At 46.5% G+C, this 27,322-nt stretch overlaps 1 protein-coding gene across 7 annotated transcripts; it reads left to right on the forward strand.

Moving 5' to 3' along the window:
* Positions 1 to 328: 328 nt before the first annotated feature.
* RUFY4 (RUN and FYVE domain containing 4) lies at positions 329 to 26,967 on the forward strand. Of its 7 annotated transcripts, none has more exons than XM_035127960.3 (12): positions 329 to 469; positions 3,835 to 3,898; positions 4,190 to 4,296; positions 12,610 to 12,738; positions 14,781 to 14,887; positions 15,869 to 16,012; positions 16,627 to 16,690; positions 17,601 to 19,601; positions 20,566 to 20,672; positions 21,081 to 21,227; positions 21,910 to 22,041; positions 25,589 to 26,967. In XM_035127960.3, exons 2-12 carry the CDS (start codon positions 3,853 to 3,855, stop codon positions 25,689 to 25,691), a joined length of 3,087 nt encoding a protein of 1,028 aa, XP_034983851.2. In that variant the 5' UTR covers positions 329 to 469; positions 3,835 to 3,852; the 3' UTR covers positions 25,692 to 26,967. The 7 variants fall into 7 exon arrangements, 6 of the variants coding, with proteins under 6 accessions (XP_034983851.2, XP_034983842.2, XP_088519029.1 ...); XR_015948362.1 differs by lacking the exon at positions 329 to 469 and adding an exon at positions 476 to 994 and having other exon boundaries at positions 20,566 to 20,701; XM_035127951.3 differs by lacking the exon at positions 329 to 469 and adding an exon at positions 476 to 994.
* The last annotated feature ends 355 nt before the right edge of the window (positions 26,968 to 27,322 follow it).

Below are 27,322 nucleotides of genomic sequence, written 5' to 3' on the forward strand. Positions count from 1 at the left end.
AAATCTGGCACTGGGGGAGGGGGGGCAGCTGTCCCTCTCCCCATCACATGGCTGTGGCTACGCCCATGGGCTCGAAGTCGAGGGTCCCCCAGTCGTAGAGATATATGATTTGGGGGAACCCCAAAGCTGATTTTGTAGCTCAATGACGTAATGAACTTTTCCTTCTTTTTTTAGATTTGGAGCAAATGAGGAATTGGGAACTAGTACAGTAACCAACTTCGGCATTGTGGAGAGCCTCAGTTTTGCCAGCTCAGGCGCGCGCGCGCACACACACACACGGCTCTTTGACTTGGCCCTTCCTCTTGGTGGCTGCGCGCCCGCAGCGCCAGATGCGGAAAAGGCGCTGGCTGGAACGCCTTGCGCCAAGGTGCGTGTTGCTTCCTGGTTTCCGTCCTCAGGTACAGATCGGGAGAGGCGGAGGCTGCTTTTTCCTCTCCTGTGCCAAGGATTGGAGAGCGAAGGCAGGAGGGTGAGTCTCGCAGCCAGGCTTTGCCCTAGACGAGGGACACTCACACAACGCGCCGTCGCGAAGTGCCGGCCCCATATTGTGACTCTAACGCTTGCGCTCGGGAGAAAGTTTACACGGGAGAGTGGAGCCCCCTGTCGCTTTCACACAACTCGCTCGCCCCGCAAATAATCTTGCACCGTTGGGACTCCTTCACTGAAATTGCAAGAGGCTTCTCTGAAGTTTGTATCTCCGGTGTAGTCAGTTTCGGTTCCTGTGCAATTTTGAGCACCGGATAAATGCTCCCCCTCTTTGGCACAAGGGTACAAGTCATCCGGCTTTGAGAGAGAAAGAGAAAGCGTGTGTGTGAACAGAGAGAGAAAGAGAAAGATCAGTAGGACTTTGCCCTTCTTTCGGTCCTGGCGTCTCTTGCTCACTTTCCTCTCTGCAAGATTGCCCGTCGAGGGCTGAATGCCGCGCTGTGGCATTTGAATCGGGGCTTGCAAGCAGGGCCGGATTTAGGTTTGATGATGCCCTAAGCTTCTAAAGGTAATGGGGCCCTTTATATGTCCAGCTGTACTTGTCAACAACTAATTGTTGCTGTTTTTTGTGTTGAATATATGCTATATGGTAATTTATGGACCTAATAGGTATCTAAAGCCATTTTCACATAACAAAATATGCATTTTATCAAAGTAATTGTTGAACTGAAATATAATTAAGAAGAAGTATATTAATAGTGAAATAATTATGATTACCATATTTATTATAATTATTTCACTATTATTTATAATTTTTATCATATTTTTTTGGAAATTTACATCCAGTTTTTTCTCCTTTAAATTTTTGGGGGGCTCCCAAGAGAGTGGGTCCCTAAACTATAGCTTGTTTAGCTTATACCTAAATCCGGCACTGCTTGCAAGGCTAAACTCCAGAAACAGTGGCTTGTGGGCAGGGCGCTGCTGGATGAGGCCTCTTCCCCTGCTGCCTTGCCTGGAATCCAGGGGGGTTTCCTCATATGCTTTGCCTTTGGGAAGCAATGACTTGCAGAGGAAAGAGGAAGCTGCCAGCAGATGCCCATCAGCTCAAACAGATGAGTCCTGAGGCACCAGGACAGAGGCCAGCGCTTAATGGTGTGCTCAGCTGAGATCCAGCCTCTCAGACCAGGTATGTGTGGGAGCTCCAGTCCTCTGGCCGCACAGAAGGACATAGGTAGCAGAGCTCAGTGGTGGGATTTAGTCCAAGGAGGGCAGAGAAATCAGGGAAAGTGACGAGGGGTGCCAGGAGGCAGGCTTCATCTGCATAAAACTCTCAAATCTGCCTTGATATATCAAGCTGGAGATCTCACACAGACACCATGGCCAGTTCCAGGCCCGTCCTAGCCATAGAGGCTAGTGGCGCGGAGAACCATGGCGCCGGGCGCTGGAGGGCGCTGGAAGGGCGCCAAGTGAGCGCAGGGTTCCAGCGATCTGGCCAGGACTGTGCTCCACGAGCTGAGAGGCTGCGCCGCGTCTCTCTCCTTCTCCGAGGACTCCGCGCTGTGCCTCCTTCTTGTTTCCCCAGCGCTGGGTTCCGCTCAGTCGAGCTTCGCCACCAGCGTGCGTACAGTGCCCAAGCAGCTCTTGCTGGTCCCGCGGTGCGCGCGCTGGTGGCGAAGCTTGACTGAGCGGAACCCAGCGCTGGGGAAACGAGAAGGAAGCGCAGCGCGGAGTCCTTGGAGGTGGCCTCCCGCTGCTGCCGCGGTCCTCTTGGCACTCCCTTGGAGAGGCTCTGGAGGGGGGCGCTGGGGGGACCTTAGTGCCAGGGCGCTGGATGGGCTTAAGACAGCCCTGGCCAGTTCTCAAGTTTCTTGAAGCATTATATTTTCAATTCTTTGCAGGAAAAACAAAAAGTCAAAGGGGTGTCTGTGAGGCAGGGCCCACCATGGCACAGTGTGTTCAGGCTAGAGACAACACTCCCCCCCCCAATGGATTCAGGAAGTGGGGAATGTTCAGCTTAGATGTATGAGAATCTTTAGCGCTGGGACCTATTCAACTTTTGCATGCAAGCATATGGAAATTCATGTATTTGCACACAAGACTCGTTTTAGTACCAACTGTTTTGGCAAAGGAGAGAAACAGGTAGAAGTTGCTGTTGTTGTTCTCTCTCTCTCTCTCTCTCTCTCTCACACACACACACACACACAATTTCCTTCCCCACTCCATTCAATTATTAAAATGTGCAAGGGTGAGTGACTGGGTTTCACCAGCAGTCTGCTTTGTCATAGTGTTCTTAGCTGTCCTGTAAGCAATGTTTTTTAAAAAATAATTTTCAAAAGTGTGGGGAGGAGGCAGGGGGCAGGAGGTCTGGGCCCCAGCACAAAAGATCCAAGGCTCTGGTCCCCTAGTCCACCTCCTCACAACATCCCTGGTGGGTGGGCTTAATGGGTGAACCCACAGAGATGCCTCAGAAAAGTGTATGCCTACATGTAAAGCATTCCCCCCCCCCCCCGCTGAATCCTGGGAAATGTAGCTATGTAACTAAAGCTCCCATGATTTTTTAAGGGGGTTCTTTAAATGTATGGAGCATACACAGCCTGGGAAATGGGGGCAATGTGTGGAGAAATAAGCAGAAGCAGTGTTAGCTGTAAGCAAATGGCTGTATTGTGGGCTGGGTAAAGCTACAGAAAATACCACTACAGTTGCAGATGACATCCTTGTGAAAGGCCTAGCCTGGTCAGTTCTGGCCACTTGAAACTAGTTGCTTTAGTTCCTTGTGTATTTAGGGAAGGAATGATTGCTCAGAATCTTGGGTCCTTTCTGGGTGCAGGGAAAGCGCACACCAGGTTTTTCCTTTAGCATTGCAGTAGTGCTAGTCACCATCAAATGTCTTTTGCATGATATGTTGCCTTCCCATGAACATGGTGGAGCATTGCTGCAAGTAATAGCCAACTATGTGCATATTTCCCCATTTGTTTGTTGCCCAGGGTGGCGCTGTGGTCTAAACCACTGAGCCTCTTGTGCTTGCCAGTCGGAAGGTCGGTGGTTTGAATCCCCATGATGGAGTGAGCTCCCATTGCTCCGTCCCAGCTCCTGTCAACCTAGCAGTTCGAAAACATGCCAGTGCAAGTAGATAAATCAGTACCGCTTCCGTGCGCTCTGGTTTCCATCATGGTGTTCCGTTGCGCCAGAAGTGGTTTAGTCCTGCTGGCCACATGACCAGGAAAGCTTTCTGTGGACAAATGCCGGCTCCCTCAGCCTGAAAGCAAAATGAGCGCCACAACCCCATAGTCGCCTTTGACTGGACTTAACTGTCCAGGGGTCCTTTACCTTTTACCTTGCTACCCTTGGGCTCAGAGGACAAAAAAGGCACTCCACCCCTCTCCTCATGAATGGTTGTTTCCTTTGTAGGCAAGCTGAGGCAGAGCTATGGCCAGCAACAAAGAGATTCTTCGTGTGGTCAAGGACTTAAAGAGTAAGCACACATGATTTTCTTATGTGCTTCTTCCCTTCCCTCCATGCGAGCGCATGCATGCAAAGCATGATTTTGGGGCGTTACCCCTCTTATATTAACTATCATGTTCACCTCCAAATCTCGGGGTTCCTCAATGCATGCAGATATCTCCCTCTTGTTTCTCAGAAGTGCTATTTTGGCTATACAGTAAAGCTACTGGCACGCCCTGCATTGCAGGGCATAGTAGGGTAGCAGGGCTGGAACATTTAATGCTTTGGAATGTGGCTTAATTGCACCCATTTCTTTATCTAGATACCGTGACCGAGTTAAACAAAAACTACCGGGAGCAGGGACTACCGGTGACGGACGGGAGTCGGGAGTTGCAGCAGTTCTGTGCCCAGCTGGAGTTCCTGTTGCAGGTAAGGCACCTCTAACAGACTTGGGTTGATGATGCAGACATTGTGCAAACTGCAGCTTAAGGTGGTGTGCACCCACAAAGTCTGCAGCGTGTGACTCATGCTGCCCTGCTCTGGTGCTGCTCTTCCCACGAACCTTTTCTGCATCCTGCAGCAAAGTGCGGGTGATCCCCGAGGTTGTGTCACCTTAAGCTGCGGGATGAACATCCGAGAGGGCAGGTTTTTCGTTCGTTTCTATTTTTTCTGTGCTGCAAGTGCAGCCCATTAATACAAACCCAAAGCGCCTAACTTGGTTAGCTATTATTATTGTTCTTTCAAAAGCAAATGTATGCCCTGCCCACACAGTGTAGTCACAATGCTCAGAGCAGCTTACAAGAAGGTAAGAGCACAAGGCAAGCCCTGCTGGATCAGGGCAAAGGTCCATCCAGTCCAGCAACTTCTTCTGACCATAGGCAACCTGATGCCCATGGGAGACCTGCAGGCGGGACCAGTACGCAGCAGCAATCACCCTGCTTGCAATTCCCAGCAGCTGGTATTCAGAGGCAAGTCAACAATTTAAAGCAGTAAAACATCCACATCAGGCATAGGCAACCTTGGCTCTCCAGATGTTTTGGAACTACAACTCCCATGATCCCTGACCACTGGCCCTGTTAGCTAGGGATCATGGGAGCTGTAGTTCCGAAACATCTTGAGAGCCAAGGTTGCCTATGCCTGATCCAGATGAACAAACCTGGACCCTAAGATCTTGGGAGGCTTGAAAGTGTGATGGGCGGCTACTGTGAAAAGGGCCTTTTTGGTGGATGCCCCTCCCTAGAGAGGCTGGCCTTGAGCCTTCCTTAGCCTCTTTCCCAGGCTTCCTCAACCTCTGCCCTCCAGATGTTTTGGCCTTGTGACGACCCTGGTCCCACTCTGCCTTACTATCACTGCGACACAGGAATCCAGAGGGGAAAACACCCACCCTCTGGTCCTGCCGCCTCAAAAATAAACCCCCTTTTACTAATGGGATTCTTAGTAAGGAGAGCCTTCCAGCTTGCGTGGCCTGGTACCTTAAGAAACTCTAGGCTGTCCCCCAGGAATAACCTCTTGCCTCCAGTAAAGGGTCTCCCTCAGTTGGATTTCCCCACTGTAGAAGTTTGCCCTATGCACTCTGGCAACTTCTTGGCACCTCAGGTTACCCTTCTAAGCCTCCTCCGTGTAACTACAGGACACAAACCACTATCTCCCTGCCTGAGGTGAGTTTTGTCCTCTCTTGAGTCACCACGGCTGTGAGTCCTGGTACCTCGCTGGAAAAATACAGACGGACCTCTTGTTGGCAAAAACAGAGATGAAGTTTTATTGTGTTAAAAACATAAGTGATTCTTTAACGTGTCATTTATTAAATAGCTTTGTTCCAGTTGTACAAAATAAACTCAGTCAAACATTTAACTTTAAGTTTTCCTAGCCTCTTAACTGTCTTCATACAAGCCACCTCATAACATCACACCACACCTTCCTCCCTCTCCCTCCTAACTCACCAAAACCGACACTCCCTCCTTTCAAACCGGGCACAGTCCCGCCCCCATCAGAGTTCTATGCCAGTCAGGCTGGAGGTGGGTTAACTCTTTGCCAGCCGGGCAGAAATAAACATTTTAAAAGTGCTTCAATTTGTCACATATCTCCCCCACCACAAAGACATTGCGTCGGCTTGCTCTTAACTAACTAGAGCAATGCCAAAGCAATGGGCTTGGGGTTATAAATCCTTCAATGCATTCTATAACACTCATATTACAAAGTCAACTAAATTAACATCTCATAAACTTGTACACAAATAAACCATGTTTGGCATGTGTTAGATTATAACGCCTAAGCACAAATGTTTTGCTAGGGTTACCACCGTTTCATATAATACTTTGCACCATTCTATACCTCTCAAAAATATACCTAGACAAAGCGTCCGCTATGATGTTTTCCTTCCCACTTATGTGCTTACCCTGTGTCTATTTTATGAGTTGCTAGGCTGGTCCTCCCTGGGATGTTTGAGAAGATCTGAGCAAACTGAGCAAGGACTAATTTTAACTGCTCCTTTTGCTCTGGGGTCAGACTTTCATCGAATGGCACTTCTGCTAGAGTTGTGCCCTTACTCAGCTCTCCCCACCCAGTTAAATGAATTCCTTGGGTCACCTTCCCCTTTACTTGCAACACCAACTTATTTCTGTCAAAATAAGGCTTAAGTAAGTTTACATGAAAATTTTTACATCGGTTCCCTTCCCCATCTAACTCTACCAAATAGTTCACCGCAGATATCTTCTCGACCACTTTGAAGGGACCGTCCCACGACATCTCCAACTTCTTTCGACGTCTTGTTCTTAACACGAGCACACTGTCACCAGGCTGGAAAGTTCTGTCTCTTGCGTGTGCATCATACCACTGCTTCTGTCGACGCTGTGCCTGCTGCAAGTTGTGAGCAGCTTGCTCCCGTAGCTCTTGAAGGTCGCTCTGCAGCTCCTGTAGATACGTCACAACATCAGGGCTGTCGATCTGCTCCTCCCCCGACCACGCTGCTTTCATCAAGTCTAGGGGTCCTCGTGGCTGTCGTCCAAATAGGAGTTCAAAAGGACTGAACCCTGTGCTCTCCTGCGGCACTTCGCGATAACCAAATAAGAAGTGTTGCAGCCTCTCATCCCAGTCGTTAGGATGATTGATGGAATAGGTTTTTAGCATCCGGCTCAGGGTCGAATTAAATTTCTCCGTCAAGCCGTTCGACTGTGGATGATAAGCCGTAGTTTTAACATGCTTAATTCCACAAAGAGTTAAAAGTTCTTCCATAGTCTTGGACGTGAAGGATGTCCCTAAATCTGTTATAATTTCCTTGGGGAATCCCAGCCTTAAGAACACCGACATGAGGGCTTTTGCTACAGTCTTTGAGTCAATGTCCTTTAGAGGTATTGCTTCTGGATAGCGCGTAGCATAATCCACTAGGCATAAAATAAATTTATTCCCCCTTTTCGTAACTCTGGAGATAGGCCCGAGGATGTCCACTCCTACTCTGGAAAAGGGCTCAGTAATTACCGGAATAGACTGTAACAAGCCTCGCGTTTTGTCCGCTCTTTTGCCTGCTTTCTGGCAGATCACACAGGACTTGCAATACTCTTTGATGTCTTTGCCCATCCCAGGCCAGTAAAATCTTGCTTGGATTCTATCACTAGTCTTTCTAATGCCTAGATGCGCTGCTGAGGGTGCGTCGTGTGCCATTTGTAGCACTTGCAACCGGTAAGCTCTTGGCAACACTAACTGTTTCTTCCTTTCCCAAACAGCAGCAGTTTTCCTCCTCCTAGAAATTCTATACAGTCTTCCCTCAATGGTGGTAAATGAGCAGGGGTTCTCCACAGTTACTTCTGCAGTAGGACTTTGTGCTTTACCCCACAGCTCTTTTATAGTTTCATCCTCTTTTTGATCACTCAAGAATTGGGCACCGTGCTCCTGGACCACTGGCACGCTAATCAGCCCTTCATCCTCACCAGGCTCTATGGGTGTCTCTATAACTGCAGGGGGATTACTCTCAGTGACTTGAGACTGTGACCTAGTTATCACTTGAATACGGTGCTTCTGACTAGCTAGGTCATTCCCTATTAAAAAGGGTACCTCCAACTCATTTAGGATTCCTACTCTCCACTTGCCACAAAATCCTTTGTAGGTAATATCAACTTCAGCTAATGGTACAGTGGAACCTCGGTTTATGAACACCTCGGTTTATGAATTTTCGGTTTATGAACGCTGCGGACCCATCTGGAATGGATTAATTCATTTTCCATTACTTTCAATGAGAAAGGTCGCTTCAGTTTATGAACGCTTCAGTTTATGAACAGACTTCCGGAACCAATTACACCCATGCTTCAGTTTATGAACGCTTCAGTTTAAGTACTCCGCGGACCCGTCTGGAACGGATTAATCCACTTTCCATTACTTTCAATGGGAAAGTTCACTTCAGTTTATGAACGCTTCAGTTTAAGAACTCCGCGGACTGTCTGGAACAGATTAATCCACTTTCCATTACTTTCAATGGGAAAGTTCGCTTCAGTTTATGAACGCTTCAGTTTATGAACAGACTTCCGGAACCAATTGTGTTCATAAACCGAGGTACCACTGTACTTCAAAATGTGGGCCCCATATGCCTTTTAAACTATAGGACTGACCCTTGAGGTACTGCTCCCTTGGAACAAATTGTGATTTAACAAGTGAGACTTCTGCTCCTGTGTCCCTCAAACCTAAACAAGACTGACCATTTAATTCAATTGGCTCCATGTAATCTTGGTTGCACTCCTGCTCAGCCCTCCAGACCTGCAAGACCTTAGAAGTAGTCTCAGCTGGACTGTCCGCTTTCTCTGAGCCTTCTGTCTGAGGCGAGCTATTTTCCTGAGACTGCATTACCAGTTTTACTTGTTTAGCTGCAGAAGGTGTAGTTTGCGACTTAACCAGCAGGGGGCACCTGGCACGTACATGGCCCTCACGATTACAGAAAAAACAAGTGATTTTCTTAGACCCTGTCTTGTCAGAAACTGATTCCCTGACAGGAAAATTTTCTTGCCTGTCTTTATTTTCTCTGTTTCTCCATGGATTACCCTTCTGTGAGTGTTTTGGGAATGCTATTTCATTGAAATCTCCTTGTAGTTCGTCTAAGACCTCAGCAACCTGTGCCACAGTTTTCAGTTTTTTATCCCTCAAGAACCAACGTAAATTGCTAGGGATTTGCTTAAAAAATTGTTCTAAACAAATTAATTGTTTTAACTCATCAAAGTCCTTCACTCCACTCCCTTGAATCCATCTGTCAAGTAATTTATCTAAGCGGCTAGCTAGTTGGGCATAAGTCTCTTTATGTTCCTTTTTTGCCTCACGAAAAGCCTTTCTGCTTTGTTCAGCCGTGAGTCCACATCGAACCCTGACCCTTTGCTTAAATACTTGGTAACTTGACAGCTCTTCTTCCCTCAGGTCAGCATAAATTTCACTTAGTATCCCACAAATTTGAGGTCTTAAATAAAGCATCCAGTTCTCCTCAGGTATTTGAAATTCCACACAAACGCGTTCGAAGGTAAATAGAAACGATTCGACATTATCGTCTTTTCCAAATTTGGGGAACCTTTTTAAATTAATTGCGGTACTATCATTGTTAACTGGGCTACTAGTTAATTCTGATCGCAAACGTATCTCTTCAAGCTTCATTCTGTCCTGTTCTAATTGAACCCTTAACCTCTCGGACTGCATTCTCTCCTCAGCTTCCATTCGAGCTTTTTCCCTCTCACTTTCAGCTTCAATCCTAGCTCTTTCTCTCTCACTTTCAATTCTAGCTTTTTCCCTCTCACTTTCAGCTTCAATCCTAGCTTTTTCTCTCTCACTTTCAGCTGCTATCTTTTCCCTCTCAGCTTCAATTCTGGCTTTTTCTCTCTCACTTTCAGCTGCTATCTTTTCCCTCTCAGCTTCAATTCGGGCCATCTCAATTCGTAGTTTCATCAGTTCTACCTCAGAACCTGGGCTTCCCTCAGCCCCTTCCGTTCTTTCATCTCCTTTTGCCTCTCTGGGTTTTCTTACGTGAGTCATTTTCCTCACAGGAAAATCCTGACAGACTCAAACCAAACTAAGCGCGTGAGCTTTGAATTTCGATCACGACGCTGCCACCAAAAATGTGACGACCCTGGTCCCACTCTGCCTTACTATCACTGCGACACAGGAATCCAGAGGGGAAAACACCCACCCTCTGGTCCTGCCGCCTCAAAAATAAACCCCCTTTTACTAATGGGATTCTTAGTAAGGAGAGCCTTCCAGCTTGCGTGGCCTGGTACCTTAAGAAACTCTAGGCTGTCCCCCAGGAATAACCTCTTGCCTCCAGTAAAGGGTCTCCCTCAGTTGGATTTCCCCACTGTAGAAGTTTGCCCTATGCACTCTGGCAACTTCTTGGCACCTCAGGTTACCCTTCTAAGCCTCCTCCGTGTAACTACAGGACACAAACCACTATCTCCCTGCCTGAGGTGAGTTTTGTCCTCTCTTGAGTCACCACGGCTGTGAGTCCTGGTACCTCGCTGGAAAAATACAGACGGACCTCTTGTTGGCAAAAACAGAGATGAAGTTTTATTGTGTTAAAAACATAAGTGATTCTTTAACGTGTCATTTATTAAATAGCTTTGTTCCAGTTGTACAAAATAAACTCAGTCAAACATTTAACTTTAAGTTTTCCTAGCCTCTTAACTGTCTTCATACAAGCCACCTCATAACATCACACCACACCTTCCTCCCTCTCCCTCCTAACTCACCAAAACCGACACTCCCTCCTTTCAAACCGGGCACAGTCCCGCCCCCATCAGAGTTCTATGCCAGTCAGGCTGGAGGTGGGTTAACTCTTTGCCAGCCGGGCAGAAATAAACATTTTAAAAGTGCTTCAATTTGTCACAGCCTACAACTCCCATGATCCCTAGCTAGCAGGACCAGTGGTCAGGGATGATGGGAATTGTAGTCTCAAAACATCTGGAGGGCCGAGGTTGAGGGAGCCTGCTCTTTCCAGTGGCAGGTGAAGTCTTCTTCCTTTTCTCAGGCTTCTTGGATCCCTACACTTTTAATCCATGGAACCTCACAGTGGTGTTGCTGTGTATCCTCTTCTGTTGTTTTACTGGTGGCAACTGAAACATTTGTGTAACTTCTTGTTGCTTTATTGATTGGTGTTGCATTTTAATATGTTTTTATATATATATATACAGTGGTACCTTGGTTCTCAAACTTAATCTGTTCCGGAAGTCCGTTCCAAAACCAAAGTGTTCCAAAACCAAGGCTCGCTTTCGCATAGAAAGTAATGCAAAATGGATTAATCCCTTCCAGACTTTTAAAAACAATCCCTAAACAGCAATTTAACATGAATTTTGCTATCTAACGAGACCATTGATCCATAAAATAAACAATGTACTGCAGTCACACCATCAATCAGTCAGTCAGTGGCTGAACTGGGTTCCACACAGTAACTCACAAAAAAAAAGAGACGCAAAAACAGACAGACCTCAGCGTAACACTCAAAGCGGAAGTGTGGCACTCAAAACAGAAGTGTGGCACTCAAAACAGTAGCATAACACTCAAAACTGAGCACGTTCAGCTTCCGATAAAAGTTTGCAACCTGAAATACTTACTAGGGTTTGCAGTGTTTAGGGGTTCCAAGTTGTTTGAGTACCAAGGCATTTGAAAACCAAGGCACCATTGGATATAACTTTATTAAGTTTTCTGTTTTACAATTTAAAGTACTCACTTTACATCCTTAAGATATCAGTGACTTCCTTTCTTCTCTTTCCACGGTTCATTTTTCATATCATAAATCCCTGCAGATTTTTACATATTTTACAGATTTTTACATATTATTGCATCCATCCAAACTTGCTTACACTGTTGAATTTATCTTAATGCGGCCAGCGTTTTCAGCTTGTTGCATTTTAATTGTTGGGTGTGGGATACAAATACTACCGCAGATGAGTAAATAAAAAAATTTAAAAAATTTTTTAAAAAAAACTGGCAAAAATGAATAATTCGTGCAGTAACAAATGCTGGAGATGTGACAATTTTGGGAATTAATCCATGAAGAGATTAAAAAAATGATAAAAATGTCTTTTCCTAAAAAGGCCGAAATGTATTTATTAGGCATTCTATATAATGAAATCCCAGGCGAGAGGAGGAATATCTTTATGTACGCTTCAACTGCTGCCAGAATGCTAGTCGCGAGTAAATGGAAAAGCACAGATATCCCGACAAAGGGTGAATGGATTAATAAAATTTGCGAATATCTGGAACTAGCAAAACTGACGGATGTAATTAACAACAAACCTAAAGCTTTGATAAGGAAACAATGGGGATATTTAAATGATTACCTAGGTAAACAAGGTCTGGGAACTAAAATCTGGCTATGCTTGGACTAACCCTGTCATTGATGAAATGAAAGGTTTATAGGATGAAAACAAGAAAAATTGATTTTAGTGTTGACAAAAGGACAAAAAGACAGTTAAGTTAAGAACGCATTAATTTACTTACTGTATGACGAAGCGGTGGAAGCCAATACTATTTCTTTTCTTTTCTTTTCTTCTTTTTTTTCTTTCTTTGCCTTCTCTAATTTTTCTGCTCTTTACTTTTTCTCTTTCTTTTCTCTCCTTCTTTCTACTTTTCTGTGTTTATCTATATAAATTGTCTATATTCTTTGATTAAAGATTTCTCTTTTTTTGTCATGAATGTTTTGAAATATGATTCGTAAACATCAAAAAAAAAAATTAACAATGCCATTGTCATTGCTTTCCCCGCCACTCCGCTTGGTCATTATAGTATGATCTGAAGGAAAAGAGAAACCTCTTTGGGCAAAGGAAAGATTACTGGGACTTCCTGAGCCGAATCCTGACCAGGCTACACAGTGGTGTGCATGCAGGGGTGCAACACGTCACCTCCCTCGACAAAGTAAGATTGGCTGATGCTATTAATAGTATCAACCACTATTATTTATTTATTTTAAATTACTCATCCTTCACTATGTGGTTCCAGGGCAGGTTACAACCATTTTAAAATAAAATGCGAAAAATGGTTAAAACAGTCAAGAGAATAGGGTGGATCCTCAAATTTGCACCTTGCGTTGTCAGAGGCCAGAGCTGCACCTTCAGTGTATGACAAAAACTACACAATAAATGTTCCATATGCATCTCTGTGGGGATAAATTTCCACAACTTGTGAGCGTTGGGGGCAGGAATGGGTACATGGGAAAGAATGGGGAAGGAGAAAGGGAGACATGGACATAGCCAGGGGGGCAGCTGCCCCCCAATCAAGCACCGTATTTTTTCGCTCCATAAGACACACCTTACCATAAGACACACCTAGTTTTTAGAGGAGGAAAGGGGGAAAGCCCCTTTTTTGAGGATCAGCTCAAAGTTGTTGAGCTTACTTTGCAAAGGGAAAAAATCCTGTTTTTATGGGGTTCAACTCACAGTTCTGCAGCTTCTTTAGGAAAGAAAAGGGAGCTGTTTCTACAGTTTTCAGACAGATAATCTAATCAGCCAGTCACATGTTGCTGGGGCAACAAACAGCCTCAGTCTGCAGAACATTCAACAATTGAGACCTGGGCAAGGGGGCGGGGCTGGAAAGGGAGCCAGCAATCGACCACACATTCACTCCATAAGACACACAGACAGTTCCCCTTACTTTTTAGGAGGAAAAAAGTGTGTCTTATGGAGCAAAAAATATGGTAAATAAAGAAAAATACTTAACAAACTGACCAATTGCCTCACAGATAACTTGGTTCTGCCCCCCTAACATAAATCCTGCCCCCCGGCTATGCCCATGTCTCCCTTTCTCCTTCCCCAGTTCTTCACATGTACCCATTCCTGCCCTCAAAATAAATCCTGGCTACGCTCCCCACCCAGAGGTACGATGTGATGGCACTGTCTCTTGTTTCCTGAGGGAAACAAGGGCAAACAGCCCTTAGGGGGTTATTTGATAAGGAAGCTTCCCCTAAATCTGGTGCCTTGGGCTGGGTGTGGCTGATGTGAGTTGTAGTGCAAAATATTTGGAGGGCACCAGGTTGGGGAAGGCTCGAGTGTGCCTTACACCTGGGCTGTTCACATATTCTTTCACATCTTACTGTGCTTTATGCAAAAATAATTTAAGAATACAGCACTGTTTTGCAATGTTAAGAGCCATACACCCATAACAGGATACAGTGGTACCTCTACTTACGAATTTAATGCGTTCCGAACGCACATTCGTAAGTTGAAAAAAATTGTAAGTCGAATCCCATAGGAATGCATTGGGAGAAAAAATTCGTAAGTCAAAGCAATCCTATCTAAAAATTCGTAAGTAGAAAAAATCTTATCCAAACCGCTTCCAAAATAGCGGACGGAGCTCCGTACGTAAGTAGAAACATTCGTAAGTAGAGTTATTTGTAAGTAGAGGTACCACTGTAGCTCAGTTGGTACTGGGATAGCTCAGTTGGCAGAGCATTAGACTCTTAATCACAGTTATGGGTCTGAGCCCCACATTGGGCAAAAGTTTCTTGCATTGCAGGCGGCTGGATTGAATGACCCTTGCCGTCCCTTCCAACTCTACAGCTCTCTGATTCTATGAATCTATGTTTGTTATCTACAATTAAGCATATGGACATGTATTTCTTAGCGGGCTGTTTTTAATGAACCACTAAGGATTGCATAGGAGCATAGATATTAGTATAAATAGTATATAAAAGAACTGCTAACTGCTGAATAATCACAGGGAAATCATGCCATATTTTCAGGGCCAGCCCTAGCATTGAGCAGAGTGTGGTGACCGCCTCAGGCAGCAAATGCAGAGGGGCAGTGGGCATAGCCCTTTTGGTTGTTCCTCTTGAACCCCTAACCCAGAATTTATTCCAGGCCAGATGGGGTAGAGATGGTGTCAATAAAGAATCACCTAATGAATAGGGCAACTCTTGGAGGCTTTCCCACCTGTGAATGTGAATCTGTTTCCCTTGGTAGCTGAAAACAGCCATGGGGAAGGGCCGTGCTTTCATTCGTTATTGCCTGGTCCATCGGCAGCTGGCGGAGACCTTGCAGCTTTGTTTCATGGAGCCAGAAGTCATCAGGTAAGAAGAGCTTGGAGGTAAAAGTGGCTTAGCAGTGGGAGAGGAAGCTTGTGATACAGGAAAAGAAGGTTGCACACTATCCTCACAGATGGGAAAAGGGCAGATGGGGAAGTTGGGATAGCACAGGGATCCCCAACGTGACACCTGTGGGCACCACGGTGCCCTGACATGCACACACACACACTCCTGGTAGCTGCCAAGGCTCTCTGTCCCTCCCAGTTTTTTATTTTTCAAAATAGTAAGACTTCTATGGCTTAGAGAAAGTTGACAGGTGGTTGTTGTTATTATTTTTCCATTCATTCATTCATTTAAGGATTTATAAACTGCCTTCCAATAAATGTTTCTGAAACAGTATGCAACAAATCTTTTAACAATGCATAGTAAAAATGGAATACTGTATATAAAACATTTTTTATAAAAAAAAACCAAAAACAAACTTTAAGAGATTCCACCTAAGAAGATTCCACCTAAACATTAGGAAGAACTTCCTGACAGTAAGAGCTGTTCGGCAGTGGAATTTGCTACCAAGGAGTGTGGTGGAGTCTCCTTCTTTGGAGGTCTTTAAGCAGAGGCTTGACAGGCATATGTCAAGAATGCTTTGATGGTGTTTCCTGCTTGGCAGGGGGTTGGACTGGATGGCCCTTGTGGTCTCTTCCAACTCTATGATTCTATGATAAGAGAAGTGCATTATAAAATTGTGTATGCATTTATATGGGCCAGCTGCTTTTCTGTCTCTGTGTTATTTGTTTTGAGGTTCATGTAGGTATTTTTCCCCATTGTTGCTGTCGTCGTTTGGTTTGGTTTGGGGTGGGGGAAGGTTTGAGCATCACCAGTTTTCCTCTGTGAAATGAGCATTTTGTGGCACCCAGGACACTTTCTTAGATTTCCAAATATGCTCCTGGGCCCCAAAAGTTTAGAGCCCCCCAGCACAATGAGTTTGTTTAAAGTCTCTGCTATGTATGTATGGTTTGCTCTTTGCAGTGAGTGGTATTATGCACGCAGCCCTTTCTTGGATCGAAAGTTGTGGACGGACATCTTGGGCTTCCTCTATGAGCTGGATGGCATAGCCTTTCACCTGGCCCTGCGCAGAGTAGACCTGGATGCTGCCTGGCCCGTGGTCTCTGAGTGAGTAGCAGGCGCGCTGCTGCAAATTTTCCATGGATTCAGATGCAGCCTCTCCACTCTGAGCTTTCTGAGCAAGGCAGTCAAAGGAAGTAGGCGAGGGGAGGGGCTTTGTTGCATGTTGTCACCAGCAGAAGGCGCTCTTCCCTCCTCAAAATTTTTCACACCAGAGCCTCTGGTTTAGGTCTTGTTCTGCTACTGCTAAGCTTCTGTTATTTTGCAGGCGGCTTCACAGCATAAAGCCACGGAAGTGGTAAACCTGGTGGAAACAGAATAAAGCACTGAGACGTGAGCTCTGCACTAATAGAATCAGTTCAGCAAACTAAAACAGTGAAAACATCCATACGAATGCTAAAAATAACAAAACAATTTCATAAAATTGGCCTTCCATAAATGACTGGGCTACACCTCTGGAAAAGCCTTCCTGAACAAAAATGTCTTCATTTAGGCACCTAAATATCATCATGGGAGACACCTGTCTGATTTTGGCTAGTAATTGATCCCAGAGAGCTGGAGCTGCCAAAAGTCCACTTTCTAGTACAGGCTAAGTGCATCTCTGGATGCTAATACTGGTATCATCAGCATCCTTGCAAATCCGTTGCTTTGATCTCTTCCAGGGCTTTGCCACGATGTTCCAACCCAGCTGCTATGCACTCCCAGCAGAAGGCAGCATCCTCTGAGGTACATATTCATCACTTCCTTGCCTATCCCACTGCAAAATACTTCCTGCCCAAAGACCCCCGCAATGACTTTGGATCACTGGTGTACCTTGAGAGCTTTTCCTTTCCCTGTCATGAAAATGGATCTAGAACCTGCAATCCCTTCCCAGCCCAAACACAGGAGGGCTGTGGTGGTCACTCGTTCCCCATTCCTGGATTTGGGAGACTTGTCTTGGTGGTGGTGTGGGCAATAGCCAACCAACACTCTCCACAGCTGGCTTTTCCTCACCTCAGATGTGCAGAGCCAGTTTTGTGGAGCTCACACTAAGAGAGGAAAGAGCACATTTGTATTAAACACTCTGGGGGCACTGCAAAACCTGTCCTCATTACTTTACAAATGTTGTGTCTGTCTTATCTTAGGTAAAGGTAAAGGGACCCCTGACCATTAGGTTCAGTCGTGACCGACTCTGGGGTTGCGCGCTCATCTCGCATTATTGACCGAGGGAGCCGGTGTATAGCTTCCAGGTCATGTGGCCAGCATGACAAAGCCGCTTCTGGCAAACCAGAGCAGCACATGGAAACGCCGTTTACCTTCCCGCTATAGCGGTTCCTATTTATCTACTTGCATTTTGATGTGCTTTCGAACTGCTAGGTTGGCAGGAGCTGGGACCAAGCAACGGGAGCTCACCCCGTTGTGGGGATTTGAACTGCCGACCTTCTGATCAGCAAGCCCTAGGCTCAGTGGTTTAGCCCACAGCGCCACCTGTCCTCATTACTTTACAAATGTTGTGTCTGTCTTATCTTACCTCACATTAAAAGATTGTTGTTCAGCCTCTTGTTCACTTTTTTTCATTCACAGTAGTTTAGAGGCCTTTGTTCCAGCCTGATTCCATCACTCCATACCAAGCAATTTATGTGTTTGTTGACCATAGGTTGGGAACCCAAACAGAAACTGCGCAAACCACCAAGGGGCCACCAAAGTTCACGAGAGCTCACCAAGAACCGCTAGTGACCAACATGCTGTTGAGCCAATTGCTGATGATCGACTCAGTGCTGGGCTGGAAAACTCAATGGAGAAATGGGTTGGGATCTGGAGAAGCAGGAAGAACAGTCTGCTGCAGATAGGTGCTCTCTTGAAGCTGAGTCATTTTATGGAAGTGGATCCAACTGCTGACAGGGAGGTGCAGAAGGGAAATGGTGAGCTGCAGGCCCAAGTGGAGAAGCTGAGCAAGGAGCAGCCAGGAAGCATCTCTTCCACCAAGGAACGATGTTCCCTGCTTCATCAGGCAGATCATTGCCTGTGTGGAAAGATGGAGAGCCCACCTACTGAAGGTGACACCAGGTGGAAGCAGGACTTCAAAACGCTGATGTGGGAGCTTGCTGCTTTGCGGCAAAAGTTGGCCCAGCAGCAAGAGGAGAATGCATCTCTGAGGCTAACCCTTTTGGAGGAAAACCAGCTTCTGAAAGAGGAGCAGGCAAAACATGAGCAGCAACACAAGGAGAAGATGGATGAGCAGGAAAAACAGCAGCAGGAGTTGGCCAAAGCCATCAAGGCCCTCAGGGAGGCAGAGGACAAGGTTGCCAACCTGACTGGCGAATGCCAGGAGGCCTGGTCCAAGAGAGATGCCGCCGAGAGGTCTCTAGAGGAGGCAGAGCAAAGGCTGAGTTCTCAGGAGGCAGAGAGGAGGAAGCACTTGGCAGACATTGAGGCCCAAGAGTTAAGGCGCCAGCATCTGGCCTCTCGGTGTCAGAGCCTGCAGGAGAAGCTGAAGGCATGCGAAGAGAGCTTGGAGAAGTGGGAAGCCCAAGGTATGAAAAGCCAAGGTGGCCAGCTGGGAATGAATGAGGAGCAGTCAGAAGGCATGAGCTGCAGGCCAGCAGAAAGGGAAGAACATCCAGCCATGTTGGAATGGGGTCCTCTAAGGGGGAAACTGGAGAGGAGCCTTGCTGAGATACAGGTACTAGAGAGGGAGAAGGAGACTCTTATGGAAACTCTGGTGTCCCAGGAGAAAAGTCTGGTGTTTTCAAAACTAGAGGTTCAGGACCTTCAGAAGGAGCTGTCGGCATGTCAGGAGCATGTTGCCACTCTCCGGACATCTCTGGAGGAGCAGGGTAAGGCCCTGAGGGTCAAGGAAGAAGCAGCTCAAGGTTTGCAAAGAGAGTTGAATGACCAGTTGGCCCAGCTACGGGACGCCCTGGAGAAAAACACTATGCTGGAGGCTCGTTTAGAGGAAGCGGCCAGCAAGAAGTCTCAGCTGGAAGCTCAAGCTGTTGAGGAGCAGGCCAGGTGTGAAAGCACTTTGCAGGAACTAGGGAACCAGCTGGGAGCTTTTGAAAAGGAGTTGGCCACACTGCAAGAGGAGAGGCAGCAGCTGCGGGCCACCTTGCAGCAAGCCCTCAAAGAAAGAGAGGCCTTGGCGACTCAAGCTGAGAGCATGGCTTCTGCTCTGGATGGACGGACCCAGGAGGCTACACAGCTTCGGAAAGAGCTGGAGGAGCTCAAGGCCACCAGCAAAGCACAACAGACATCCTTGCAGGAGACAAATGAAGTAGTGGCCTCAGCCCTCAGGGGAGAGTGCCTGCAGCTGAGAAATCAACTGGAGCAACTGGAGCAGGAGAAGATGCAGGCCACAAACATGGCGGAGCAGCTGAGTGAAGACTTGGAGCAGGGCTGGGAATGGCCCAGGGAAGAAGGTGCTCTAGAGAGGACATGGCTTCCTTCTGTCCCTGTGCTGGACTCAACCTGTGGAGCCAGAGATGAAAAAGGCAGGGACCTGGTCAGGAAGAGGGGCATCACTGAGGAAAACAGCCATGGAGGAGCAGGGTCACCGCCAATGAACACAGAGCTTCTTCAGGTCGATGTGCTACAAGATGCAGCAAGTCCTGTCAAGAAAGGGGCCGGTGCTAAGCCTTGTGCAGAAGCCCATGGGAAGGTAAGGACTCATGTTCCATGTACTGATACATGACAGTTGAGAAATAGTGTACTACTGATCCTGACCATATGGAGGCACTGCCTGCAACTGGCATCCCTCTTCTCCAGTGAGAGGAGGTCTGTGGAAGGAGTAGCCAATGTGGTGGCCTCCAGAAGCTGTTGGACTCCAACTCCCATCAGTCCCAGCCAGTGTAGCCAGTGGCCAGGGATGCTGGAAGTTGGAGTCCAACCACATATGGTGGGCGCCATGTTGACTAGCTCACATGTAGGGCAAGTCTGAACTACAAAACCATTTTGAATTTGAACGTAAAGAAAAAATTAACTATGAAGTTTGCGTTTTATATGTCAGGTGCTGAACTCTTAAATTTGGGGTGAATCTTGAGTTTCATCTGGGACTCAGGTTTTAGGCAATCCTCAAATTTATGTGACAAAACTTGAATTTCAATACACAAATCTGGAAACTGAAACTAAACATTTGATCTCTAAAAATCCTCTAATTCTTAATTATTTTCTAAAACATAACATCAAGCCGTTGACTTAAAAACTATGTTTTTCTGTAACATTATTTCAAGGGGGGGAAAACAAACACTGGAGACAGGAACAACAGTGTGTGTATCATAAAAAGTAAAACCATTTTTTCTATATAAAGTCCTGGCGTACTGGTGAAGCTCCAGGCCAGAAAGTATTGTGAGCAAAAATATAGGCTCATTTAGAGTGCAAGGGGGGGGGGGGAGCTAAGTAAGTTCTGGAGTTTAGCAGTCCATTACCAATGGCATCTTCTGAAGGAGTGCTGCCCCAGCAACTACATTTTGCAGATGCTGCCACAGCCTTGAAAATGCAGCTGTCGAATTTGAAACCTTGGCAATACCCCCACCCTTGTTTGCTCCTGGGTCTGTGTGATCTCTCTAACTGGGACCCACTGATTTTCTGTTGTGCTTCCCCACCCCTTACCTGATTCCCCTCAGTGTCTAACTTACCATCTGAAGAAAATGACGGCTGACGTGCAGCAAGCAAAGCAAATGTTTGTTGCAAAGGAACAAAGAATGATGCATCTGATGGAGCAGCTGAGCCGGTGAGAGCATGAGTCTCTTTCATTGGATGGTAGGTTTAAGGGAAGGGTTGTAGCTCAGGGAGAGAGCAGGTGCTTTGCATGGAGAAGAGTTCATATCCCATCTCTGGTAGCCTCAAACCCTGGTGTAAGTCAGTCTCCTATGCTCCTATAAAGCAGGGGTAGAGAACTAGATCTGGCCAGTCACTTGTCAATCACCCGATGTCATAAAATGTCAAGTGATTCAGCTGCAAAGAAAGAATTGTGAGTGCCCTTGGTGTGCTCCAGGTCCTGTGTTAAGGAAATGCTGAAGAAATCATATATTATCAAACTCCAGGATTCTTTGAAACAGGCCATTGCAATTAAAGTGGTTCGAAACAACAGATGTTCACAGTGTGTATGTATGCAGTAGTTTCCTTTCCTCCTGCTTAGGTCTCAGCAGGAAAAGGAACAGTTGCTGCTTTTGCTGGAGAAAAGCCAACAGGAATCGGAGGAGAAGGAGAAGAGGTACAAAGGGGAGCTGTCAGAACAGGGGGAGATCATTTGCAACATGAAAGGAAAACTGCTGGAGTTACTACGGTGAGTAAACTGAGTCCATGAGGCGCAGAGGAGAAGGGAGCCGCACTCCCTCTGTGCTGCTGGCTTTGGAAATGCAGACTGGGGAACCGGGGGGGGGGGACCCCCACAAAGATCAAAACACACTAGATAAGCTAGAGGCCAGCCAGAGTCTCATCTTCCCAGCTGGAAACCTCAGCTGCAGCGCAGTGATAAAGAGCAACAGACATCCAAGCACCACAGAATAGCAATACAAAGCATAGTATTCAGTTCATGAAGATCAATACAGCTGCAATCTTATGTATAGGTTCCTGGGAGTGAGTTGCACTGGTGCTTACTTCAGACTGCATAGGGTCAACTTGTAAAACACATTGAGTGCACTTCTTGCATTGACAAGGGGCTACAAAGGGATGATCTGTGATTCTTCAAAGGCTCCATCTTTTGTCATGGGCTGGTGGCGATCATAGAATCATAGAGTTGGAAGAGACCACAAGGGCCATCCAGTCCAACCCCCTGCCAAGCAGGAAACACCATCAAAGCATTCCTGACAGATGGCTGTCCAGCCTCCACTTAAAGACCTCCAAAGAAGGAGACTCCACCACACTCCTTGGCAGCAAGTTCCACTGTCGAACAGCTCTTACTGTCATTAGCTGCCTATAGAGCTAGAAAAAGTAAATGACTCTTCTCTGTCCTCCCTTTTCTTCAGGGAAAAAGATGCCCTGTGGCAAAAGACAGAAGGCATTGCCTCCACAACAGTATCTCCAGCTCCTCAGAACCCAGGGGTGTGTGTTCAGTGCAAAAAGGATTTCAGGCTCATGTCACGCCGATACCAGTGCAGGTAATGTCTGTCCTGTTGTTATTGTTGTTGTTGTTGTTAATTAAATTTATATACTGCCCATATCACCCGAAGATCACAGGGCAGTTCAAAACATAAAAATACAAAATGAGAACACAAAATACCTGGTAAGAACAAGAGCAAACCAATAGCCCCTCTCCCGCAAACACATTTAAAATGACATAGGCTGCCTAATTAGCCAAAGGCCTGGGAGAAGAGCTGTATTTTTGCCTGGTTCAATGTAATGAAGGCGCCAGGCGAGCCTTCCCAGGGAGAGCATTCCACAAACGGGGAGCCACTGCAGAACTTGTGTTCAGTGAGGAGGACCAAGTGTGCAAGGCCAGATTTAGGTTTGATGAGGCCCTAAGCTACTGAAGGTATTGGGGCCCTTTATATGTCCAGCTGTCCTTTGTCAACAACAAATTGCCGCTGTTGGTAAATTATGCTATATGGTAATTTATGGACCTAATAGGTATCTAAAGCCATTTGCCACTGTTGCTGTATGTAGGTTTTATTTGTTTTTATCTTACATTTTGCAAATGTACATCAAGTGGGTTTTTTTCTTTAAATTTTTTGGGGCCCCCAAGAGAGTGGGGCTCTAAGCTATAGCTTGTTTAGCTTATAGGTAAATCGGGCACTGCAAGTGTGTCAAGGAGAAACAGAACTTTAGCCAGGGAGTATGCTTTTCCTTCCACCTGTTCTGTTTTTCTGCCCTACTGGATCCCACAGCATGTGGGAAAAGGAGGCTGAACCAGAGAATGGCCCTCCCCAGTGAAGAATACCCCTGCAGATGGGTACAGATGGGTCTCTTTGGTCTAGGTGAGAATGTGACACCACCCAGTGACAGAACTTCCCAGTGTGTCCTTTTGCATGCAGGGACCTCTGGAGAGAGCTGACGTATATCTCCGTTGGTAATTAGATCAGTTATGCATATCGTTGAAGGGCACTCAGATGCAAAAAGGGCTGATCACTTTTCGAGATTTAGGCACCATGCTTCTGTTAGTACAGCCTCAATTTGCATTAGCTTTTTAGGCAGCTGCACCACAGCTCATATTCAGTTTCTGATCAACTTGGACTTTTCACCCGAAACAAGTGAACAAGCACATCATAAATTAAGTGTCAATACCCTAAAACCACAAGGATGCAGGTGGTGCTGTGGGTTAAACCATAGAGCCTAGGGCTTGCTGATCAGAAGGTCGGCGGTTCGAATCCCCGCAATGGGGTGAGCTCCCAATGCTCGGTCCCAGCTCCTGCCAACCTAGCACATCAAAGTGCAAGTAGATAAATAGGTACCGCTACAGCGGGAAGGTAAACGGTGTTTCTGTGTGCTGCTGTGATTCGCCAGAAGCGGCTTTGTCATGCTGGCCACATGACCCGGAAGCTGTGTGCCGGCTCTCTCGGCCAATAATGCGAAATGAGCGCCGCAACCCCAGAGACAGTCACAACTGGACCTAATGGTCAGGGGTCCCTTTACCTTTACCCTAAAACCACACTCTCATATCCTCTCCATCTCAAAAGCCTCTTTTTGTATCTTTTTCCTTGTGTCATCATCCCATAGTGTGAGAAAGCTAGCTGTCAACAATTTCAGGTGCCCAGGCTGTGTCTCGCGTGATGTTTCCCATTTCTCGTCAGTTCTTCCCATGCTCACTTGCTTGTGAAAACCACAATGTCTTGTTTTGGATCATGACTTCTCCTTTCTGCAGCTGTTGTTTACGAATGAAGGGTCTCCAGCTCCCTAGCAGTAGAAAAGGGGTGATGCAGGGGCAGGGCCTAACTTGATGGGACACATCCCCAATCAGATCTTTCTTCTCTCTGCTTTTTAAATCTCCTGCCCTTGCCTTTAAAAACTTTCATAAACTCTTTGTTTACAGGGCAGCTGGATGCTCTGCAAGTTCTGTGCTGGTGACATGCCAGCCACCTGCCATCTGATTGTGGCTAGAGGCATCTATAGACAGGCCCTTTCAAGGATCCAAGAGAACCAGGCCGCTTCCAGCTTTTGAGACCCCTAGCCATAATGTGTGTAGGGCATTATCGTGACTTCAGGGCAGATCTGAATTTTATGTCAGGTTGTTACAGTTTGGGGATGGAACTGGATAATGAACTTTAAATAACAGCTTTGCTCTGCTTGCCAAAATTGATCAGGCCTGAAACGCACAGCATAAGATGCTTTCTTTGGGAAAAGGAATGCAAGGGTATAAAGATAAACAACCAGACCAAAACCTGAGGTCTTCCTTTGCAAGGGAATATATGGACAAAGAACCGGACCAAAAATGAAAGTCCAAAACTTGGTTGCCTAACAAAATGTTACACAGCTTTAGGTGTTCTCACCCTTGTGAAGAAAAACACTGAAAAGGAGAAATAGAGAATAAAGTGAAGGTATTACTCAACCTAGCACACTAACCCTAATACATACACACACACCAAGGAGTGAGGAAGTACAGACAGAAAAGAGTGTCCTGGCAAAGGAGACTCATAAAATTAGGAAAAATAAGTAAGGTGGGAGAAAGAAGTGCCATGGTCACATTTTGCCAGGGGCAGAGCAAGGTGAGTGCAGTGTGCTCCAGGTGCCATCTTGATGGGGGTGACATTCTGCCCTCCCCCCCCCCTGCCCACGACTCCCAAGCCTACAGTGAAAAGGGAAAAGGGGGGAGCGTGGCTTTGCAGCTCCAGCTCTCTCAGAGCTACAGCCACGAGCAGAGGATCCCGCCGCCGCCTGTACTGTGCTTGAGCGCCGCTGTCGGCAAACTGCCCATCGGTGCATGCACAGCACGTAGCATTGTCATGCATGCACTGTACATATGGTGCGTGCGCCATACGGTGCAAGCACTGCTGGGCGGTTTGCTGCCCTCCGCCCTGCCCCGGGTGCTGGTTAGCCTTCCTTGACCCCTACACCTTGCCTTTTGAAATCTCTGTTGTGCAATTATTTTCCAAATTTGTAATCCTCTTTGAGAATTGGTGCTTCTCCAAATTGGCATTGAGAGGGATCTGTTTTTATAGTCACATAGGCTGGCGAACAAAAGTTCTTTCCCATAGAATCCATAAAGCCAACTGACCAGTGAAAAAAAAAAGCATTCTTCTCCGTCAAGATCCAGGTTTAACTTGTCTTGAAATTGTTCTCTCCACTTGCATGGGAATGTCCTCCATTTGCATAGGCCCACAGCTTCTGCATATTAAAAGTAGCAGAATGCAGATTGCTTGCATCACAGTTCACATGCACAGCAAATCTTGTTTGCTTCTTAGCCCTCCTTAAGGGAAATCCCTCTCATGCAGACACACACAGAAAGGTAACTGTTCCATTCTGGTTGCCCTGCTGTCACTAGGGCTAGAACTATTTCTTATCAAATGTTGCTCTTTAAAGCTCACAACTTAATTTTTCAGTCCAACAGGGTTAAGAACACTGCTTACTTAATTTCAAAAATAAAAGGACAGAATTAAGAGAGAGAATCCATATTTTAAAAAGCATTATATGTAATAAAGCATAAGCATGCATGTCATTAACAAACATTAACCAAGTGGTTTCCTGTGCACACTCTCTCTTTTGCCCTCTCAGGTTGTGTCGGAGCATCGTGTGTCATGCCTGCTCGGTGAGCAGTGGGCACAAGGAGCGCTCCTGCCTTCCCTGCTACCAGAAGAGAAATGGACAAGGCACCTGACCAGAGGGCTCAGCAAGGCAGCCCATTCCCCCCAGCGGTACAGACACTACAAGTCCAGAAAATGGCTCCCTCCCTGAGTGTCATGTGGGAATGGATGTGACTTATGTTTGGGCATTGGTTGCAGCCTCCTCCGAATGAAGAGGAGCATATGGTGGCAGTTGCAATGACAGACACTGCAATGACAGCAAGGAAATAGCTTAGAAATTAAGTTTGTATCAGGGATGACTCTAAATATCCAGCGGGTTCCAGTGGTGTAGCAGCATCTCTCATTCTTTCCAGATCCAACACTATTAGTTAGAAGTCTGTTTTTATCTGGCATTTCTGTGAGGCAGGGGTCGGCAAAGTTTTTGTGACTTGAGCCGGTTTACGGTCCCGCAGACGCTACAGTGGGCTGGAGTGCACACACATGCATGTGCAAATGCTATTTCTGGCACTTCTTCCGGCCTGAAGGAGGCGTGCACAGCTTCCCATTGGCTGCAGAAGCATCCTGCAGCCAATGGGAAGCCAGCCAGCGGTGCAGAAGACAGTCCCCGCTCTGCTCCACACCGGTGTAGCACGGCGCACGGGAGCTGACCAAATGGGTGGCAGGGGTCCCCGAGCAGGTGGCAGGGGTCCATGGGCTGGTTAAACGACCCCCATAGGCCTTAGGTTGCTGACCCGGTTGCCCGGCACTCAGCCATTTGCCTTCAGCCCCTGCAACTGAATATTTCCCAAACTTCTCCTTTGCGGGATACCATGCATTGACCCAACAAACAGTTGCTGTGGTTGGTTGGAGGTGCTGGGGACAGCAGGCACATGAAGCATGAATAAGGCCATCGTCCAAATGAACTGACACAGTCGATCATTAAAGTTGAGCATATGGAAGCTGGCAAACATGGGATGTGAAAGTGAGCGACTTCATGAGCAGTTGCCCTGTTCTCTCTCAGCAGCATCACAGAAGGAGAAATTTTGTAGGATAATGCTGTGCCTACGCCAAATTCCCAAGCTAGTCCAGGGAAGCATTTTGCTTCCTACTGTACAGTTTCCTACTGCAGGTGGTGGGAACTCCTGAGGCAGCTGGGAAGATGACTGATCAAGAAGAATTATGGGAGGGGAGGAGTCCCCATCGCCACCATGGATGGCAGGTGTCATGCCCCCAGTTCACTGTACTTTATTTATTTTTACTCTGAAAATCACTACTGGAAAATGGAATCCATAATTGAATCATGTAATTGCTGTGGAAGAAATGATTATTTATGGGGTGGAGCATTCAGAAATTAAATTTTAAAGAAAATCATTTGGGTGGTTTTTGTGTTAGTTCTTTTCCTTCCATTTTTGTGCAATAAAACATATTTTGTAGTGTTATGTTTCTCTATATTAGCAAAGGAATCCATAACAACAAAAATGTCAATATGTGTCAGCTGCTGCAGAAATGGTGACATTAAAATGTAGTCATTCTCTCTCCCCATGCCTTACTTTAGCAAACAAGGTGGCTAGGGGGAAGAAGCTGGTGGGTCAAGCTACCTGTGGCATTTGGAATGCACTATTATATCTTCTGTGTGAATGTCAGGAGGGATATGGGTGGCGCTGTGGTTTAAACCACTGTGCCGCTTGGGCTTGCCGATCGGAAGGTCAGCAGTTCGAGGCCCCGC

The sequence above is a fragment of the Zootoca vivipara genome, chromosome 1 (genome assembly GCF_965207765.1).
Source record: "Zootoca vivipara chromosome 1, rZooViv2.hap1.1, whole genome shotgun sequence".
Taxonomy (NCBI): domain Eukaryota; kingdom Metazoa; phylum Chordata; class Lepidosauria; order Squamata; family Lacertidae; genus Zootoca; species Zootoca vivipara.